General features: G+C 33.6%; 1 protein-coding gene across 6 annotated transcripts; it reads left to right on the forward strand.

The window, feature by feature from the left end:
- Positions 1-15,211: 15,211 nt before the first annotated feature.
- LOC104248431 (uncharacterized) lies at positions 15,212-21,621 on the forward strand. 6 transcript variants are annotated; one of them, XM_070147600.1, is made up of 9 exons: positions 15,212-15,326; positions 16,188-18,688; positions 18,772-18,858; positions 19,236-19,388; positions 19,548-19,711; positions 19,812-19,968; positions 20,173-20,295; positions 20,392-20,479; positions 21,174-21,621. In XM_070147600.1, the coding sequence occupies exons 2-9, from the start codon at positions 16,388-16,390 to the stop codon at positions 21,353-21,355; spliced, it is 3,255 nt and encodes a 1,084-aa protein (XP_070003701.1). In that variant the 5' UTR covers positions 15,212-15,326; positions 16,188-16,387; the 3' UTR covers positions 21,356-21,621. The 6 variants fall into 6 exon arrangements, with proteins under 6 accessions (XP_070003701.1, XP_070003718.1, XP_070003694.1 ...); XM_070147617.1 differs by lacking the exon at positions 15,212-15,326 and adding an exon at positions 15,578-15,605; XM_070147593.1 differs by lacking the exon at positions 15,212-15,326 and adding an exon at positions 15,585-15,615.
- The last annotated feature ends 213 nt before the right edge of the window (positions 21,622-21,834 follow it).

Raw genomic sequence — 21,834 nt, forward strand, 5'->3', positions numbered from 1 at the left:
TGATGGAGTTAGAGCCTTTTTAGTGAAAAGAAAAGTTGCTACAATTTTCTGGGCAATTTCTGCATTTTTCGCATGTGTAAACAGTAACCGCACCTGTGTGAACAGTATCCATGTACAGTACCATGAACAATAAAAGGCGTGAACAGTAACCACGGAAATTCTGGAAAAAATGTTGAGTTCTGAAAATGGGACTTCGTCCCATTTTCCATTTTTACCAAATTGAAGCTCGGGGAGAGACGATTTTCAGAGAAAATAATGGGGTAAGTGTTCTTAACTTAATTTTGGTTAGATTACCCGAATCTATTACTAGTTTTGGCATTTAATTGGTGATTTTAGTTGGAAAAATCTTGAAAACCCTCTTGGTTTAATTTGAAGATTTGAGGGTCGAGTTGATGTCGGAGTTTAGTAAAAATTGGTATGGTTAGACTCGTAGTTGGATGAGGTTTCATATTCCATAATTTTTGTCGGGTTCCGAGACGTGGGCCCACGGGCGAATTTTGAGTGCAATTTCGGATTTTTAATGGAAAATGTAGAATTTTATATGGAATTAATTCCTATAATTTTTATTAACTGAATCAAATTATTATGGCTAGATTCGAGGCATTCGGAGGTCGATTTGAGAGACAAAGGCATCGCGAACTAGAGGATTAGCCGGTTCGAGGTGACTAATGATTGTAAATGATGTCCTGAGGTTTGAAACCCCGGATTTGCACATCGTAGTGCTATATTAAGGTGAGACACGCGCTGGATGATGAGCGCGGGGTCTTTTACTATCGGGGATTGTGACTTGGTCCATCCCGATTGATAATTTTACCGTATATTTGATTGAAACTTATTTGTTATCATCATGATTTGGGCTGATTGCCATACTTGGGCTTCGTGCCAATTATTTGAATCCTTTGGGAATTTTTATCACTATTTCCTCACTGTTTTGACTTATATTTAAACTCAATCCTATTGATAATTATTGTTTTACAAGCTCAGCTGCTTTTATGCAGATTTGAAAACTCAAATGATATTTCTAAATGGTATTTTGTGCTGAGAACTATTGTTTTACAAATGCCCGAGGGGTTTATGATGATTTCCGGACTGAGTGAGGTCGAGGGCCATATGTGAGGATATGCTGAGTGATATGAGGCCGAGGGCCTGAGATACTTTATATGCCACGCGGTGGCTTGAGTGATGTGAGGATATGCTGAGTGATGATGCCACGAGGTGGCTTGATATAACGCTTGGACCGTAATGGGCCCCTTCGGAGTCTGCAGACCCAAAGTGAGCACGGGTACCCATTGTTCCGAGTGATTGTGAGGTAGCCCGAGGGGCTGATATGAGTGATTGTGAGGTAGCCCGAGGGGCTGATACTATTCTGAGAGTGAGCCCGAGGGGCTGTTACTGATCTAATATTGAGCCTGATGGGTTGTTACTGTTCTGATATTGAGCCCGAGGGGCTGTTACTGTTCTGATATTGAGCCCGAGAGGCTGACACTATTCTGATATTGAGCCCGAGGGGCTGGTTCTGTTGATATTATGCCCGAGGGGTGATTTGTTGTACATGTTTTGCCCAAGGGGCTGTTTACATTTCTATCATTTTTGTTACTCACTTGTAAACTACTTGCTTTACTTGTTGGAAAATAAGGGATTTTCACTTGATTTCTCACTGCTTTACTGTTTAAAGTAATTTTACTGCTTCAGTATGGAATACCTTAGGTTTTTGCGTGATTTCTTGCCTTCAGTCTTTATTTATTATTATTACTCACTGAGTCAGAGTACTCACATTACTCCCTGCACCTTGTGTGCAGATTCAAGTATGTTTTGGCTGATCGGAGGCAGAGTCATCACGGTTTAGCAAGGTAGCTGTCGGCGTTCGCAGCACTGCTTTTCTCTCTCTTCATTTCATTAGTCTATATTTGTACACTCCAGGCTTTCAGTTGTATTTATACCCTAGTAGATACTCGCGACTTGTGACACCCCGGTTAGGGCTGTGTCGGGTTGTGCTTCCGTTAATTATATCATTAAATCATATTTAAGCTGTTTATTAATGTTTAACTATTTTTGAAAAGGCGATATGAGTTTGTTGGTTGGCCTTGTCTTCACGAGAGGTGTCATTACGACCGGAGCGGGGTTTGGGTCGTGACATTTGTATACTCTTTAACATCACAGCCTAGCAAGTATTTTATAGCATCAAAGAGTGTAACATCATTTGTCATTGAACAACTCAAGTTTTAAACAGTATGTACAAATTATTATATGGTTACATTAGAAACATATTTATTTAATAAAGGAATAAAAGGAATTGAAAGATTTTTTATATGTTTATCTTCCTCGCAATCGATATCTCTTATCATACAATTATTGCAATTAGCAATTTTATTTTCATCATATACCTTCTTGTAGTATTTTTTTCAAGAAGAATACCATGGATCATCTCTATTTATATAGTTTATTATTTGTACATTGAATCTAGAATATAAATCATGCATATAAATATAAGTCAATTTATTGGGTTTTACACATTCGAAAAGGACGTAAAATTATATTAAAGTTTTTTAATTCACAATTATAGATAAGTTATTTATGATGGTTTTACGCATTTGAAAAGGACGTAAACTTGTTTTGAAATATTTTGAAATCTTTTACCCTTGCAATTGTACATGAGTCATTTATGATATCATTAACTACTTTAAGATAAAGTAAAAAATTATTTATCCCTTTATTTTAAGACAAAGTAAATGACTAAACTTCCTAAAACGTGTTTCTTATTGGTACAAATAACATAAAGAAATGTAACCAATATTTATTAGAAAAAGTAGCTTCTTGAAAAAGACCCAAATGATCTAGAAAGGCATGGCGACCTAATCTAGTACATCACTTTAATAAAACGGATAGAATATTAATAACTGACTTAATTAATAGGCGAACACAAACCAGCAACTAATTAAATAAAAATATAATATTTAAGCCAAGTAGAAAAGAGAAAAATAGTTTGATCTCATACTAATAGAGTTCAATAAAACTATCTATTGAATATATACATCCAATAATTATTTATATGAATCATCTTGAATAAATTCTTTGAAAAATAATGTAGTTGATAAAATTGAAGGAAAAAAGTAACAATTGAGGAATATATTACCTACACGGTTGATTTTCAATCTTAGGAATAACATATAAATACATAAGCTAAAGCAAGAAAACTTGGTTGATAAGTACAATAAAAAGAGTATAATATAAAAAGAAATAATACCTTTTTCAAAGTTTGTAGCATTGTAATGTTTGCAGAATTTTGATATTGTATTTTTTTGAAAATAGCACGGGCTAATTAGTTTTCGGACTGGTAATTGAAAAATAGCCAGCATTTGCAAAGTCATTGAAAAATAGCCGCTATTTTACTGCAACACGGAAAGTTCCAGCATAATATACTGGAGATTGGTGCACCTGGGTAAAACACACGGAAAGTTCCAGCATAATATACTGGAGATTGGAACACCTGTGTATGAACTTCCAGCATATTATGCTGAACCAGTATATTATGCTGGAAGTCCAGTATAATATACTGGAACTCCAGTATATTATGCTAGAATATTTTTCGGATTTTGAATAGTATTTTCGTCAGATTTATCTTTACATGAAAAGTGGCTAAATTTCGATTATTTCTAAAACTGTGGCTATTTTTCAATTACTACTTGTAAATCTGGTTATTTTTAATTTTACCCTGTATTTTTACACCAGGACCAAAGCTAAAAACTAATATGTAGAAGTATTTGGCTCTTTTTAAAAAAAAATGAATTCGTACAATTTAATACGTTCTCCAATTAAATTAGTAAAAAGATTTTTTTTAAGAAATATGTCCTAAGTAAAAGCATTACATGTTTATGTGGCAATGTGGCACATAGAATTCCTAAAACATAATAGAATTACACGACAATGTGGCAAGTCTCAAACAGAAAATAAGTTATATATATATTGTTTCCAATTGATATTAGGATTTGGACTTAAAACGTAAACCAAAATTGTGGATTAGTAGACTACGTACTGTTTAGCCTTTTTTCTCAGTTAATTCCCATTAAGTTTCCTCAAATTCACAAACTTTCTTTAACTATATTATCAAACCAGCATATTTACAAATAAATTGATTTAGCAAAAAATTTCGAGGTTTTAAGAATTAGGAATAGGATCCTAAAAGTAATAGAATTGTATAGCAATTGTATGGGATTCCCGTAAGAAGTATGTTCTAAAACTAATAGGATTACATGACTAACGGGTACAATTCCGGTTATGACCATTTATTGTGAGTTATTATTCTTAATATTATAAGGTTATTTTTGTAAACTAACATTATATTCGTGCTTTTATAATAATATAGATTATGCCTAGCTAAAGTGAAAAATAAATAAAATTGAATACAACATTTATTAATCATAACGTTTCAATTTGAAACTTAACCATGAACAATTGTTTCTACTAATTGTCTTGCAAATTTATCAATTATCTATATTTACTTAAAAGGAAGAAAGTCAGCCCTGAGATTTTGCCAAGTGTCGTGTGCATGAAATGCCAAGTAGCAATTTTAAGACAAATTAGTTATTTTAAGTAAAATTAATTTTTCTTTTTAAATTTTGAATTTGAATAGGTATATTATTTTTTAAAAGAAAAAGAAACAGTAGTTACCGTTTTTAAGGAACACGGTAATTTGGAAACGCTATTTGCCCTAAAATATCAATTCTACAGAAACCCCACGATCTCTCACCGCGATTTTAACTCCTCACCCAACGCAACACCTATTTGCCCTAAAATATCAACTCTACAGATTTGGTTCTTCAATTCCACGATCTCTCACCGTGATTTCAACTCCTCATCCACGAACTCTTCTGCGCTCCATTTTCAATAACATGATTTCATAGTTTTGTTAAATTAGTTTTCTATTTTTACAGTATAATAGTTCTATTCTTTCTTCCAAGTTTGCATATCAAACAACAATTTTGGACTACAAGAGGTGATTGGTATGATTTGTATTTTATGAACAATCTTTCAATTTCTTTAACAAATAATTAAATACAACTCTCTTTATTATTCCAGATGAGATTATATTTCTGTAACAGATATTTTCTGTGATGTTTGTTGACGGCGTATATAATATAAAAAAGATCAAATTTTCATAATCTATATTCCTGTTTGCGTATTGGTTACCACTGATCTTTGGAATGTGTTGAAATTTTTGTATAGGAGGTTAAGTATTCACTATGATGCTTGCTTAATTTTGCTGGCTACTTTATTTTTTAATGCAAAACTTTCTTGATTGTTTTTTGACGATGTAAAGTTAATGATTTTGTCTATATTGCGATAGTATTCTCCCAATTCCTTGAATTAGATTATTGGAGTTTTCTTGCTTATTTTGCCTAAGCGCATACCACAATATATTACATTTTGTGTTAATTACCTGATTACACTTTGCATCAATATCTTCATTTCGATGTACACTTCTACTCAATTAACAACGAACTTAATAGCGGCTCAAATAAATTTCGTTACTGAAATTAATAGCAAGTCAATGAATTGGAAGTTAAAGGTTCGTATTGTCAAGCTTTGGAAAAATCAGGATCGCAACAGTCTTGATAGCCCTTTTCAATTGAGATTATTTTGATCGATGAAAAGGTATTATTTTAAACTTACGCATACTTCTATCTTGCATTGTTCACATATGCATAAGTACATTATAGTTATATATAAATAATTTTGTCATTTTGACTAATTGAGTATTATTGTAGGGTGACTGCATTCACGCAAGTATTGGCAGGTCTTTTATCCAAAGGTTCAAACAACGAATTAAGGAAATGGGTTGTACATCACGAAGAATTTCGTGGTTTGTCCAAATAATATGAAATTGAAGAATAAAGATCACAAGTTTAAGTTGATGTTCACGCAAAAGACCTTTGTTGATGAAATACAGGATCCACATTTCAATGTGTGTATCTTCATCAAATTTAAAACCTATGAGCAGTTGTCAAATCCCCAAGAATTTGACACTATTGAGTTATTCAGTAATTAACTTTTTTCTCATTTTTTTCAGTTTCATTTTGCTTTTCGTTATTTGTTTTCTATCTTATAAGTGTTAAGTGATAACTAAATCAATCCTACTTACAGTACAAAAGATCAAAGTTTAAGTTTTATACTAAAGCTGAATGTATTGACTTTGTAATAGATCCTTAAGCATTTAGGTGGGTGATTAGTTTTGTTTGTTTAGCTTTATCCTTCTTTCTTTCATCTGTTCTCTCTGTCCTTCTAATGAAATTTTAATAATGAAGTTATACTTAAATTGTTAGAATTCTCCAAAAGATCTCTTTTTTCATGTGTGTATTATATTTTATGATAAAATAAAATAACAAAAGACTGTGTTTATTTATGCTTGAGTAAACTTAAGTACCATGGAAGAAGAATCATAAGAGTAAATACAGATGGTATCTTAGGCCAGATGCGCATAGTAATAAATTTTGCCACATATTTTACATAAGTTGTTATATATACCTGAAAGGTAACTACTTGCTTTTGTGGAACAAATAAAAGTTATTGTAAATTTAGGTATCCTCTATCGAAAATAACAATTTGATTTATGTCTTATAAGTAAATATAGATTTTCAGTTTCATTTAACATTCTTTAATTTATTTTCTGTCTTATATGTTCGGTATACCAATTGCTATATCTTGGGTAGATCTTGAAACTTATTAATTCTTTTACATTCTTCATTTATATTGTCTATAATGATTATCAATTTTGCACTTATTTCCTTGGGTCAATTTTATTTAGCATTATCGGTGAAATTGTGATCTATGTGGACTTACAGACTATCAAACAAGATGATAGCATTCGTATGTTCATGAACATTGGGATACAAGATAATGAATAAGTTCGCCATAATTAATTAAACAAAATAAATATTTCAACAATTCTTTATTTTGATTCTTGTACTTAATCTTATAATAATTGTAGGAATAATAATATTTTTGCAACTTTTTGGGGAAACTTTGTGGAACAAATCAAGCCACAGTTGAATGGATCTAATGATAAGCCATGTTGTCATTGTCACACAGTTGATTAGAGCACACCGATATTGAGGTTATTAAATTGTCTACTTACTTTGGAATACAATTTCTGTATACAATTATTAAACTCTTACAAATTACTTTTAGCGTGCAGAATAATATTCGGTGAGGAACACTTGGCACGCGTCAAAGCTTTGCATCAATTCAAATCTTCCTCAAGTTGTTGACTTTTGCTCCAGGTCTCTATAAGTTATACTAAGTTTATGGCTATTTCAAATTAAATTTTATTCTTAATAATTATTAATGTATCTCAAGTTGAAAAATGAAATAGAAACGTTTCTGTGCATGGAGAAAGCTCACAAAGAATTACTCAAATTTCATCTCACAAAACTTATTCTATTGCTGATGAGCTAGCATTTGAAAGTGTTGGAGTTAAAACGATTGAGGATTTGAGTGACTGTAAGCACGTGCGTACCTATTTTTTTTAATTTTGTTAATATTTAATTAACATAACTTTTATCTTATCTTTCTCTATATAATAGTTGTATATCAAATTTTTATGCATAGCCCGAAAATTTCTAGATTGTAGCAACTATTGTACACATGGAATTAGACTGTGGATGGTGTTATTTCACATGCAAAAATTATGCAAAGAAAGTGGCCAAAGAGGGGAACAAATTCTATTGTATGGTGTTATTTAACATGCAAAAATTACGCAAAGAAAGTGGCCAAAGAGAGGAACATAGGTATGACCATAATTTATAGTTCCTTAACTATTTAAAGATTAAGAATTTAAAAACACAAACTCTTTCCAGGTAAATGCTCCAAGTTAAAGTGATAGATAACACATGTACAATTTCTTTGCTGTTGTGAGATCGAGATGCAACAAAGATTATCGAAAAGTTAATAAATGATTTAAAGGACGTTGTATTTGAGATATAATACAACTGTTTAGAAAAATAAGACCATCAACATTGAAAAAAGTGGTACATGATCCATTCACCTGCATCTCCATTATGTTTATATATATCAAAGAAGTGAAATAATGAAAACTGAAAATATTATTCTGTATTAAGGAATACTTCATTTCCATTTAATCACAAAAAAAAAAAAAACAGACTCAAAGAAATCTACTTTTGTTTAGAAGTGTTGTATGGAAATTAGAATACGTAGAGTTTAATTCTATTCGAAACTAGAAGATATAAGACTCAAATATTAATGAAAAAAAAATCAAACCTATTCATCCTTCAGATTATATCATATCAACATCATGTATTCTTTCAAGTATTGTATGTTACGAAAATTACAGACTATGAATGCCTGTTTTTTTATTTTTTCAATTATTTTTTATTGGTCTAGTAATGTGGTTTAATGTTGTCCACGTATGAGGTGTAAATTACAGGCAAATATTGTTACATTTACTGACAACAAGGAAATTATAAAGAAATACACTCCTTCTCCACGTAAAGAGACATTCAAAGTATGTTTCTATACTCAAGTTCTTCTCAATTTTCCTATTTGTGATTGAATTAAGTTTTAATTATGATACACAATTATTTTTATAGGATCCAGATTTCAATAATAACAAAGTCAGTCATGAAGATAACGAAATCACGGTAATTTTATAACTCATTATTAATATTTTACATAATCCATACTTTTAATTAAATGATTTGTAGGTTATAAAATAATAAAGCAATAAGAACTATATATTAACTACTGATTTTGTCAAGTTTTTATATTTTAAATATGTAGGATTCCGCTGAAGATCATGGGTTGATCGATATTGCAAATACACCTGCCAAGATAGGTATAACTAATCTTGCAGTAGTGGTTGAAGAAGATTCGAATGCGCAATTATCAGGAAATAAGATCAAGAGAGTATTTAATAAGAAGAAGACAATATAAGCTTTTGCATATGTAACAGTTGGAAAATCTAAAAATTGTTTGATTAGTTAGTTTATTAGTTTTATTAGTTATAAACAAGATGGTTGAATCATTTCATATTTTTCCTAATATTGAACTTTTCCTGTTTAGTTAGTTTGGTAATTTCATTTATTATGGATAAAATATTTGAATCAGTTCATGGTTCTTTCAGATACTAAACTATTCCTTATTTAAATACATATGACGTTTCGTAGATTTTTAAAACTCCATTGATTTTTTACTTAATTAGGCTTCTTGGTGGTGTTGGTGATTTGTTTTTACCTATTTCACTACTATGTTGATTTTATATGTAGTCGATGAATTTGTCTCCATTATTGGTTGATATATTTATCCATTAAGCTATCTATAATTGATATGAGAGTAAAAGTTTGATGTGCGACAGACATCCTTGAATAGATGTGAGTGTGGAGCTATTTAATTATGTTGATAGATTTTTACATTAAACCATTGATAGCTTGCATCTTCCACCAGGGACGGATCATAAAGTTAGTTGAAGAAGATTTCAGCTGTATGACTGAAATACTTTCCATAAAGTGTAGCATCACTCTAAAAAAGTAAGGAAGAAATTTATTTTTTCATGGCAGGTATATTTTCTTAGGTCTAGTGAGAGCGTTGGAGTCATGACAATCAATATTGATTTTAAGGTTACTGGATATAATTTGTACTTAGCAGTTGTCATTACTTGATAGGACCCTATTTTGTAAAACAACTTAGAGTTGAGATACTCTAAGTTGTCCATGCCACCAAGTACAACTGCGATGGAAATAGGGGATTTTGTGTCAAGACTTGGAATATGTTATGATGTATATGAGAGTACTTAATATGTTACTATTGATAAAATGAAGCAGATGGGGGCATTTACAGAATTTATAGTAGTTGAGGAGGAATTAGTGGCAATGAAGCCAAAAAATATTTCATTTGAGGAAGCAACAATCTTGTGAGTGGCATATGACCAGGAGGGAGCCAGAACAGAACATGGAGAGGAAGGCAATTTGGCAAGAAGTTACTAAACGCTTCCTTGAATTTGGAATGTAAAATCTTTGCTAATTTAATTTATACTGAATAACATAAAGTAGTATTGTCAAATTAATTTTACTGTGTATATTTATGTGGAAACCAAGTACAACTAAAAAATTTAGCCATTGCATTTTCAAGAACAGGTAGCTTTGTGACTCCGCTCCTCTCCCATCTCTCATGTTTACCTACCTAGAAAACTTATAGAAATTGCAACTGTTAGAAAAGATTTACAGATATTCTTTTCTTGAGCTATTCTTAAACAACAACATCAAAGCGATTTTAACCCCTCCTCCCCCCACCCCCCCAATTTCCTAAACTAAAAGGGGTAACAAATACCACTATATTTTATATTTACTTTTCATATTTCATTTGAGGAAGTAGCAATCTTGTCAGTGGCATATGATGGTGCAGAGTATGTTGAAGCCATGAACATGGAATAATTGTGAACATATCAGATAAGAAAATTCCATGTTAAAAATCTCATGCTAATCGTAACCTTTTGAAAGTTTATTAAACAATAGGTGTTAATTTTTAATTTTTATTCTTATAAGCAAGTTAGAATGGCATTGATATAATTTCACTATTTAATTAAGGATTTTTTGCTTTGAATATATAGATAGCATATAAGGGATAAAATGAAAAGTCACATTAAATAAATAGATTTGATGGCTGGCAAAAAGAGTTATAAAGACTATCCGATCAAATTCTTCTTTTTGTTTTTTTGTTTTAATTGTTTTGATTGCGGTCAATAAATTTAATCTGTAATATACATATATTTTTATTATCTCTCTCCACTCTTTTTCCTTTGAATCGATCCGCGCATCGCGCGGGTACGTATACTAGTGTCCATTAAAACCGAAAAACAGATCATAAAAAAGATATGAATAACTAAAAGGGAAATATTAAAGAAAAAAACTAAAAGGGTAATAGTTTAAGGGAATAAAAAAGGGAAAAAAATGATTTACAACTAGTAATTGAAAATTGGCACAGTTTCAAAAGTAATTAAAATTTATTTACTTTTTTCATGTAAAGATAAAATTTGAACAAACACCGTTAAAAATCTGAAAATATTCGAGCTTAATGTGCTCGAATATGTTGGAATTTTAAGCGCAGGATCTCCACAATCCAGCATATCATGATGCAAGTTTCGTCTAAAACAGTGACTATTTTTCAATGACTTTGCAAATGCTGGCTATTTTTCGATTACCAGTCCGAAAATTGACTAGTCCATGCTATTTTCACAATAAAAATAAGATTATAGCCTCAATTGAACAAATTTCACCCGCATAGCCACTATTTCAGTTTTCACCCGTGTAGCCAATAATTGTTTGCAACAATTTTTATACATCTTTATATATTATTATACATCCTTGAACCAAGGGTTTACCGGAAACAGCGTCTCTACCTTCTCAAGGTAAGGATAAGGTATATGTACACATTACTCTTCCGACTCCACTTGTGAAATTACACTGTTTTGTTTTTTGTTATTATTGTTGTTAGTTGTTGTATATATTTTTTTGGTAATTAAAAATTTTATTTACCAATTGAAATTATGTATAGAGTACTTGAAAAACACCTAGCATATTTGGACAGATGGCCCCAAATCTGCTAGCACCAGCAAAAACAAGAAGCCACCAGAAAAACTAAACAAAGACCAACTTCTTGATAGAAATTGAGAGTCACCAGCTTCTTGATCAACCGAGCTTTTAGGCTTTCTCTGCAATGAACCTCTTGCACTATCTACTTGATAATTATTCTTGATTCCTTGTCTTCTGTTGAATTTTTTTTCTATTCCTCTCTTGCCAGATGTGATATATACAGCATGCTAGGGGAATTCTATAGATCTCAGCGTCAACACTCATTCCTTTTGCATATCTTATCCCCCATAAGAGCGAGCTCATTTTGTCAGTTCATTACTCCTCTATTAATATTTTGCCACTGTAATAGTTTCTCCATGTGACTACAGAAAATGCACACTCAAACATCATATGATTAATGTCATCATTTGCAACAGTGCATCAGTTATCAACCCCGAATGTGCTAACCTGTCCCTTGTAAGAAGTCTCCTGTGAGCAGCCAAGTACATGACTATTGCAGACTATCATCCTCCACTCGACTTTTGTAGAATCACCTCTCAACTTTCCATATATATAGAGAACTTGTCAATCATTTGCATGTCGCTCTCCATGTATCCAGCTTGGTTTAAGAACTTTTAGCCTTCAGGATCCTCTTTACCACCGATGAGGCTTGACTTGTTCTAGCTTCTCAGACTCGATCACCTTTCATATAATAATGATAGACCCATATAACCCATAGCTTGCCTTTTTTGTTAGTCGGACTCCATAACAGCTTACAAATTGCAGCCTTGCCCCATGTATGTATGTCTAAGATGTTGAGCCCATCTACAGTTCTTGGATAGCACAACTTATTTCAAGCTATTAGTACCTTTTTGAAACCTCAACTCCCTCCCCCCTTCCAACACACACACACGGACCTTCTATAAGTAGCCTCAATCAAGATCTTGGACCAGAAAATTTGTATTGAGAACAGGATAATTTTAATCAGCCAGACTCTCTAGTATATGATAGAAATCTAGTAGTCCACGACTTTATCCTGCCTAGAATTTTGTCTATTTTGTTTGGCACTGTACAACAGACACTCTCTTTGTACTGAGAGGTACTCCCAGATATCTAAAAAAGCAACTCACCCTTCACAAAAGCCAGAGCTTGCATAATGGCACACTGATCATTTGAATTCACCCCACCAAAATAAATGGAACTCTTCTCAATGTTAGAGTCAGTCCAGAAGCATTGTAAAACATCTGAAAGCACTTAAAAAGCATCTGTATCGATATAAAGTCACCCCTACAGAAAAGCAAAAGATCATCTGCAAAACTTAACTAAATGAATTACATTTTTGCACATTTTGATTCTTGTCAAATACTCCATAGCAAGCGCAAAGAGGAAAGGGGACATAAGATCCCTTTGCCTCAAACCTCTCTTAGATCTGAAAGAAGCAGTAGTCACTCCATTTAGAAATTTAATGATAAGTATGACACAGTTCTCACACAAGTCATGATCTAGTTCACAAACAGGGGAGTAGGCACCTTGCTTGAAGCGGTGTCATGTGACACCGCTTCATCAATTTTTTTCGTAATCTGTACGTATAAATAATAAATAAAACTAAAATATTGGGTACAAAAATAAAAAATGACACCGCCTGCCATTACAATAATTTATTTATTTTTCACTTTTTTAAATATTGATACCGCTTATGAAAATTCTAGTGTACGCTACTGTTTACAAATATAACTGGGAAGTTTAAGGATCTGTTCCAAATAACACCATCCAATAGAGTCATATGCTTTTTTCATATCCATTTTTAACATATATCTAGGGGGCACTCCCTTTCTCCCGTATCCTTTAACTAACTCATGATTAAGAATGATATTATCTCTGATCACCCTCCCAGGGATCAATGCAATTTGACTACTATCTACTAAACTCTCCATAACCTTATGCATCCTCTTAGTTAGTATCTTAGATATGACAAAAGCATAGTACAACAAGATATTGGCCTAAACTCAAAAATTCTGGAAGGGTTTTGTATTTTTGGAATCAAGGTAATAGTGGTACAGTTTATGGGTTTAAACAAGATACCTGTTGAGAAAAAGTTGGAAGGCCATGCTTTTTTAAAGAAGTGTGCATTAAATCCATGACTTGTGCACTAGCTACCCAATCTCAATAGCATCATGACTTTGAACCAATGTTTTAAAAGGCGGGGCGTGAGGCGAGACGTTTTACCTCTGACGAGGCGAAGCGTAAGCCCTAAGACACAGGGCGTAAGTCCCACGAATCTTTAAATTTTACTAATTTCAAGAATTTTAATATAGTATAAAATAAAAAATATTAATAAAAATTACATTAAAATCAAAAAATTATAATAAAAAAATCTATTTAAAGAATTTAAAAAATAAAATTTAACTATGAATAATATAAAAAGTATGACATATATCATAATATGCAAATTAGCTGCAATGTCGTTGCAACTCAAACAACAAAAGTAATATATTCGATGCGAAATCTTATCTGTATCTCTTAAGGAGTATTGAATTTTGATATTATAATTTGATATTTTTTTAAATACTCCTTTTAATTAATATGCTTTCTATTTGAAAGAGAATTTATGTAAAAACATAATTCACGATTTAAATATGATTCTCTAGCATAATTTATTTTTAAGTTTCAACAAGTTAATAAAGTGACACATAATTCACCATACCATACCATGATAACTAATTATTTGTAAATAGTTACTAGCTAATACTGGACTATTAAATTAATAAGTATTGTATCTCGTAAACGTGAAAAAATAATATTTGGGAAAATAATTATTAAAAAAAATTATGGACTATTATATAATAAAGATATAACAAAAGTTAATAAATAAATAATTTTAAATGAAAAATTTATTTAAAATTTATTATCACAGCAGTCTTAGTGGATAACGTGGAATAATTTTAATTTTAATTATGACATAAAATACTCTTAATTTACTAATTAAGAAAAAAGTAATTTCGAATAGTCAATGATTTATTAAGAAAATTTGAGGATTTGCAAGGTTCGTTACACAATTGCAAAAAGTTCTATTAGGCAAGCCCAATACGCTGGGCGTTGGGCGTGTCTGGGACGTAAGCCCCGACGGCCGAGGCGTAAGTCTCACGGAACTAAGCCCCACACATAAGCCTAGGGGCGTTTTACGAGTGCTCCACCCCGGGGCGAGCCCCGGACGAGTCCCAATTCTGCCTTTTAAAAGAGAGCTTTGAACCAGGACACCTTCATCAATCAGCAATCTCTTAATTTTATTTTGTGACAGTCTACTCTTCATATTTGCAAAGAAAAAGGCATTGTTTGAGTCCCATAGGCCATAACTATAGGCATTGTACCCTAGATTATTATTATACAATATAATATACACTTATTATAAAATAATGTATCAACCTTGTATAAAAGTATATAATAATTTGAAAGAGGTGTTTATACAAAATTATACAAAAAAAAAATTGAGCTTCTTCTCCTGCTAATTAACTTCAACTCATGAAACTCTATTCGAAATGGGTCAAAAGCATCACCAAATGGATCCCAAAATTTAGAATGAGCTTTACCCAAATAATATCATTGGTATTAATCAACACCCGTTTGATTTCCTTTTATAAATTCTTAGTTCTATAGTACAAATTTTCAAAGAATTTCCAACTTTACCTTACGAAACTCCATTACAAAAGGGTCAAATACATATGTTATCAATGCGAGATTAAAAAAAAGGTAACTAACCCGTATCAATACTATTGAGTTTATTTTTTTTAATTTTTCACCCAGTGTCGGTACTCGCATTGGAGCCCTACTATATCTGAATTCGGGTTAGATAGGATCCCATTCCGGGAGAGGGGGCAGCGCTCATTTTTGTTTATTAGGAAACCGGCTAAGGATTTTTTTATTGGGGGTGGTGGGGGTGAGAGTGGGTAGAGAGGGCGTGGGTGGGTAGGGGAAGAATTCATAAATATAGTTAAAGGAGGGCGGGTCCTGAGTTGATGCCGCGTAATTGTAAGCAATGGTGCTCTCCACTTCTCTTCTTTTGATATTCCGAAACCTTTGCATTTTACGACGCCCCTTTCTTCTCTCCCCATTACCCTTCATCAAAAATGCTCATTTTCCATGTTCCATTTTTTCCTCTTTTTGGAAACCCTTTTCCAAAAATAGCAATCTTCAAGTCTCAAAACCAGGTTCAATTTCAAGAATATTAAAAATAAAGCTGAAGAATTTTCTTTTACCCTTTTCCCATTTCAGAAAGTTTGTTAATTTTTTGAAAATGTTCATATTGCATTATATGTTTGTGGAGTTAAGAAAAGGTTGTGTCTTTATCAATTGTTAGCTGGCTTTTTGCCTCAATATTTCTTCAAACTGTTATATTTTTTTTTGATGCTTTATTAGAAATTCTCTAAGATTGGTGAACTTGTCTTATTTTTTGTGATTATTGATCAATTTTTGTGGATAATTGTATTTTATGTATGCATAGTTGCTGTTAAGAAAGAAGGACTAACGTTGTGGTTGTGAATATTGCCTAATATTTGTTTATAATGATTGACCAAATTTCTAGTTAATAACCTTTTGTTTCTGGTTGTTCAGTTGGTATTTCGTGTGGTGGTAGAAGCGTTGGAAGCAAAAAGGCTAGTTATATACAATACCCTTTTGGATTGAGTTTGTACATAGACTAAATTATTTGGCGTCACGAGCACATAGTAGAAGTTTCAAGAAGCTTTGGACCATTGGTGTTATGAATTTTGTTAAACGTTTGAGAAGTAACGGCCAAACTATTAGAGAAGACCATGACTAGTGAGACTTGTGGAATTTCAGGCCGAGAAGTTGGCAATGTTGTTCCGCGTGATGAAAATTGTGATGACAGGCGTAGGCATAATGTGTCCGTGCAAACAGGCGAAGAGTTTTCAGAGGAGTTTCTTAGAAAAAGTGTGACACCAAGAAAAGCACATATAGTAAGAGATACAGAACAAAATCAGCCAGCTAGAGCTGTTTCTAATCTATCTCAAGATTGCCGTCTTGTCTCTAAGGAGCTTCACGACCTCCTTGGGATAAAGAGAAGAGATTCTGACTGCAGTACTGAATTTTCGGATTATTCTCCTAGGTTAGCATATGCACCGGAAGGTGAAAAGAACACTTATTTTGATACGACAAGCAGATGTCACGGGGAATACAGTGTTAGTGGACGACAACCTTCTAGGTTCTCAGATGAGAGGAATAGAGATATATTAGAGTCCCCTCATGCACCGGAAGGTGAAAAGAACACTTATTTGGAGAGTTGTGCCAATGGAAAGATGAGATTGCTGTGCAGCTATGGGGGTAGGATTTTACCAAGGCCGAATGATGGAAAGCTTAGATATGTGGGTGGGGAGACGAGAATTATATCAATTAGGAAGAACTTAACTTTTAATGAGCTTGTGAATAAGACAACAGCGATATGTAATCAACCTCATACAATTAAGTATCAGCTTCCTGAAGAAGATCTTGATGCACTTGTATCCGTATCATCTGATGAGGATCTTCAGCACATGATCGAGGAATATCACGACTTGGGAAAAAGTTCTCAAAGGCTACGGTTATTTATTGTGCCTTGTGCTGATTCTGATGGGCCTTGTTCCTTTGAAGCAATGACATTACAGCAAAGTGAAGCTGATTATCAGTACGTCGTTGCAGTAAATGGAATGCTCGAGCCAGGTCATCGTAGAAGCTCTAGCAGGGATACATTTGGAAATGCACTGGACTACAGTCCAATTTGCCAAAGAGATTCCCCAACTTATCTCCCATTTGATAACCGTAATGGAAGTAATTCAATGAATGTGAAGTTTCTGCTCCGAAATCCCAGTTCTTCTTATGTTAACATATCTCAGGTTCCCTCTACTTCATATGTTCAATCGTCTCCTTTATCTCCAGCAACATTTCAGATCAAGGATCCTAACCGTTCCCATGTCTTTTTATATGATAATGTTGCAAGTCTTGATGTTCCTGATGCCGGTAGTCCATATACCATAGACGAACCACTATATGAAAATTCCTATCATGCTGATACCACAGGCTACTATTATAATTGTCCCCTTGATACCACTCCAAGGACAAATTACCCTAGTAAACAATCTGTGTCTTCTGCGCAGTTTGGTCAAACAGAGTTGGATTCTAAGAGGCTAATATCAAACAAAATGGCAATGCATTTAGAAAAGTTTAACTCTTCTCAAGTATCTGATATTCAAGCTACAACGGGTTTCAGCATGCATCGTGATTACACTGAATCACGATCAGCTGAAAGGCCCAATGTATCCGCAGAAGAATCAATCAGCCCATCCCCTTCAGATTTTCTACCTGAAAAATCTCCATCTCTTGCAATGTCTAGCTCATCACAAGAGTGGTCAATGAAAGAGCATGAGGTGAGAGATGATAATCACCGAATCACCAAGAAGGAGAATCAACCATATATAGAAGCAAGAGAACGCAACAGAGAGTATCTAGATCCTCCTTCCGACAAGTGCAGTAGAAGCTCTGAGGTTAATACATTCAATGTACCAACTGTTAACGCCATGGAACACAAGTTGAAATTGCCAAAAATTCTATGCTACCCGGAGTCAGCATCAGATCCCCAAATACTAGGGGAAAGACACACTTCCCCAAATACTATGAGCAATGTAACAGACTCCTACAGATTTTATAAGCCACAGCCTTCCACATTAAAGGATAGTAGTGGCCTCCAAAACATGCATTCTGTGCCATTTTCATCCGAGGAATCTAGTTTTTATTTGGATTGGAGAAATCCCCTTACCACTGATATATCACTTCCAAATTCAGCTACAGATGTCGCTTACATTCATGAGGTCTCTTTCCATCGGAAACTTGCGGATGGTCCTTCTCATAAAACTATGGAAAAGGGAAATGCTGATGGAATTTCAGCAGCATCCACATTACCAGAAATTGCTGTTATTGTGGAAGATGTAACTGATAGTGTGCCTCCTGATATCCCCTTATCTTCAACAGTAATCCCACATGTGCAAGATGAACCTAGTGATGGGATTCCATCTGCTGAAGAAGAAACTGACGCCGAGAGTGTTGTTGAAGAATCTGATTATGTACTAATTTCTTTCTTGAGTCATTGGCATCGGGTCTCATTTGGTTTTGTGGAAATAAACTTGACTATTTCATGAATCTGTAGGATGTCAAAATTGGTTCTAACGGAAAGGAAGAATCTGTCTCTGATGCTGCCATCATTGAAAAAGAAGCCGGGATCTATGGCTTGCAGGTATAGAACTAATTCTGTTAAAGAATAAAAACTAATATTTGATTATGATATATAGTGAATGCTACCTTTTTTCCTATCTCTTCTTGCTAATTTATGATGCTTCCTGAGCCACGGAGTCTGATTTCTTATAGACGGGGCTGATCCTTTCGAGAATTCTGAAAGTGTCTTTCCTTTTGGTGCGCGGTTAACATATGCGCTTAATTTCTCAACAAAATTTAATGTTTGAGCTGTTTGTGGTCATAAATTGTTACATGTATAATGGAATTAATGAAAACTTGAACTTTCAATTTACATTGCTTTCCTTATTAAGATTTTACATCACTTATAGGGAAGATTTTTCTCAATTTGTACTAAAATCAGTGAGTTACTACTCGTAGATCATAAGAAACAGTGATCTTGAAGAGCTACAAGAATTGGGATCTGGAACATATGGAACGGTATATCATGGGAAGTGGAGGGGAACAGATGTTGCTATCAAGAGAATAAAACAAAGTTGTTTTGCTGGGAGTTCATCTGAGCAAGAACGACTGGTACGCCCCGATTTAACTTCAGAGAGCCAATTTTGCATTTAGATATGGATCGAAATATAATGTTCCTTTGTCATGCAAAGAAAACTTACTGAGAAAGAAATCAACCATATGTTTCTGATAATCATCTGTTGGTAAATGTCTAATTACTGTATTTTACAGATCAAAGAATTTTGGAGAGAGGCTAAGATCCTCTCCAAGCTTCACCATCCAAATATAGTGGCTCTCTACGGGGTGGTTCCAGATGGACCTGGTGGAACGGTGGCTACAGTTACTGAATACATGATCAATGGATCGTTAAGGCATGTCCTGGCTAGGAAGGATCGGTGAGTTTGCTGCTTTTCATTTCCACTTATTCGTAGTTTCAACTATTCTTGCCAGTGACACTAGTCACATTCAGTGATTTTGACCCATGGAATTACTCAGTTCTTGCAGAGCGCTTGATCGGCGGAAAAAACTTATGCTTGCATTAGATGCTGCTTTTGGTATGGAGTACCTGCATTTGAAAAATATTGTTCATTTTGATTTGAAATGTGAAAACTTGCTAGTCAACTTGGGAGATCCACAACGCCCTGTGTGCAAGGTAAATTTCAAACGTGTGTCTCTTCTGATTATGAAATACCAGGATCCTCTCAAGTGTTGCTTTATCTGGCGTATAGTCCGTAGCCAGCAAATTGAATTTTAACTTCTGAAAGATGTAAATTGGTTCATGTCTATTTCGATGTGTTAAGATGATTTGGTTAACAGTGTCCCTTTTAACATGTAACCTGACACTTAAATATTTCAGGTTGGTGATTTTGGATTATCTCGGATTAAGAGAAATACCCTTGTTTCGGGTGGTGTTAGAGGAACACTTCCATGGATGGCGCCGGAGCTATTAAATGGAAACAGCAGTCGGGTTTCAGAAAAGGTAAGATCTTTTTTTTCTGTATGCTTAACTTCAAACTAGACCATTAAGAACTTTTATATCCCAGATATGAAGAAATGCTGTTAATCTGCTTGGCAGGTTGACGTGTTTTCATTTGGCATCACAATGTGGGAGATCTTGACAGGAGAGGAGCCTTATGCAAACCTGCATTGTGGTGCTATTATCGGTAAGCTTCTAATTTAGTACTTAATTATGGAATTTTAAGAATAGACTTGCAGTTTCCTTTCGATGATAAAGCACGTATTTACACTGTCAATAACTGCAGAGTTACATTCTTATAGGATGTTCTGTCTTTTGACAATTTGGTTTAGCCTTCCATAAGCTGATGATTATAGAAGAAACTATGTTGCTGTCATGTTTACCAAATAAAATTTAAGTAATCTGGAACTTCATTAGATCTATCCATAGTTTCCTGAGATGTGTTCAAAATTGTTAATGGATTTAGTGGCAAGACCAATAAGAGGACAGTGGTTTTGAATTTCTGAAATGTAGTTTCCTGTCCTTTCACTAAAAGTAGCACGCCCTCTATCCCAATATGGCTCTATTACAACTTGGGAATAGAAAAACAGTTTCTATTTATCACTATAAACATTTGTGCTTTATGGTATATTTATGTAGTTTCTGAATATGTAAATGGAATCAATACCTCAATTTTCACAAGAATTTAGATGCATTGACCTTGCGCCTCCATTCTTTTTGCGACAGAGGGAGTATTTTGTCCTTTCATATTTTTTGCATTGTAAGACACAATTCATCGCACATGGAGATCTACATATAGTATGTTTTTCTTTGCTGCACGACAATTTGAGACTCTCTGGACAAGCTTGAGATTGAAGTAATTTTATAATTTGTGGATGAAGGTGGGATTGTAAATAACACACTCAGACCTCCCGTCCCACAACGTTGTGATTCTGAGTGGAGAAAATTGATGGAAGAGTGCTGGTCACCTGATCCAGAAGCAAGACCATCATTTACACAGATAACAAACAGATTGCGCGCCATGTCACAAGCGCTCCAGCCAAAGACTCGATTAAGGACATGAGATTGTACATCCATGCCAGTGTAAAGAATAGTTTAAATGAAAAGATAGTAATCGTCCATTCTGTTAAAACAATAAGTTTCCCTGTGTAAAGACATGAGATTATATATCCCATGCCAGTGTAAAGAATAGTTTAAATGGAAAAAAGAATAGTAATTGTCCATTCTGTTAAAACTATCAGCTTCCCTGTGTGTAAATGATGAAGAATACATCATGTTGAACATTGGATGCATAAATGATATACGAGATTGGTTCTCCAATTTACTTCACTTTCCCCTCTTTATTACTGTTTTTGTGCAAACTCCCAAAAAATTTCACCTTCTTTAGTTCTTTTCAAGTCACTGGATATTACTCTGTGACCAGTTTATGTCTTTGTTTTTATCAACATATATTGGTTTCGGACATTTGTGTGAAATCATGATTTTCCATGTATCCCCACCGAAAATGCTTGCTCATAATTTTAAGTCCTTCCTCTGGGCTTC

This window comes from Nicotiana sylvestris, chromosome 1 (assembly GCF_000393655.2).
Source record: "Nicotiana sylvestris chromosome 1, ASM39365v2, whole genome shotgun sequence".
NCBI lineage: Eukaryota > Viridiplantae > Streptophyta > Magnoliopsida > Solanales > Solanaceae > Nicotiana > Nicotiana sylvestris.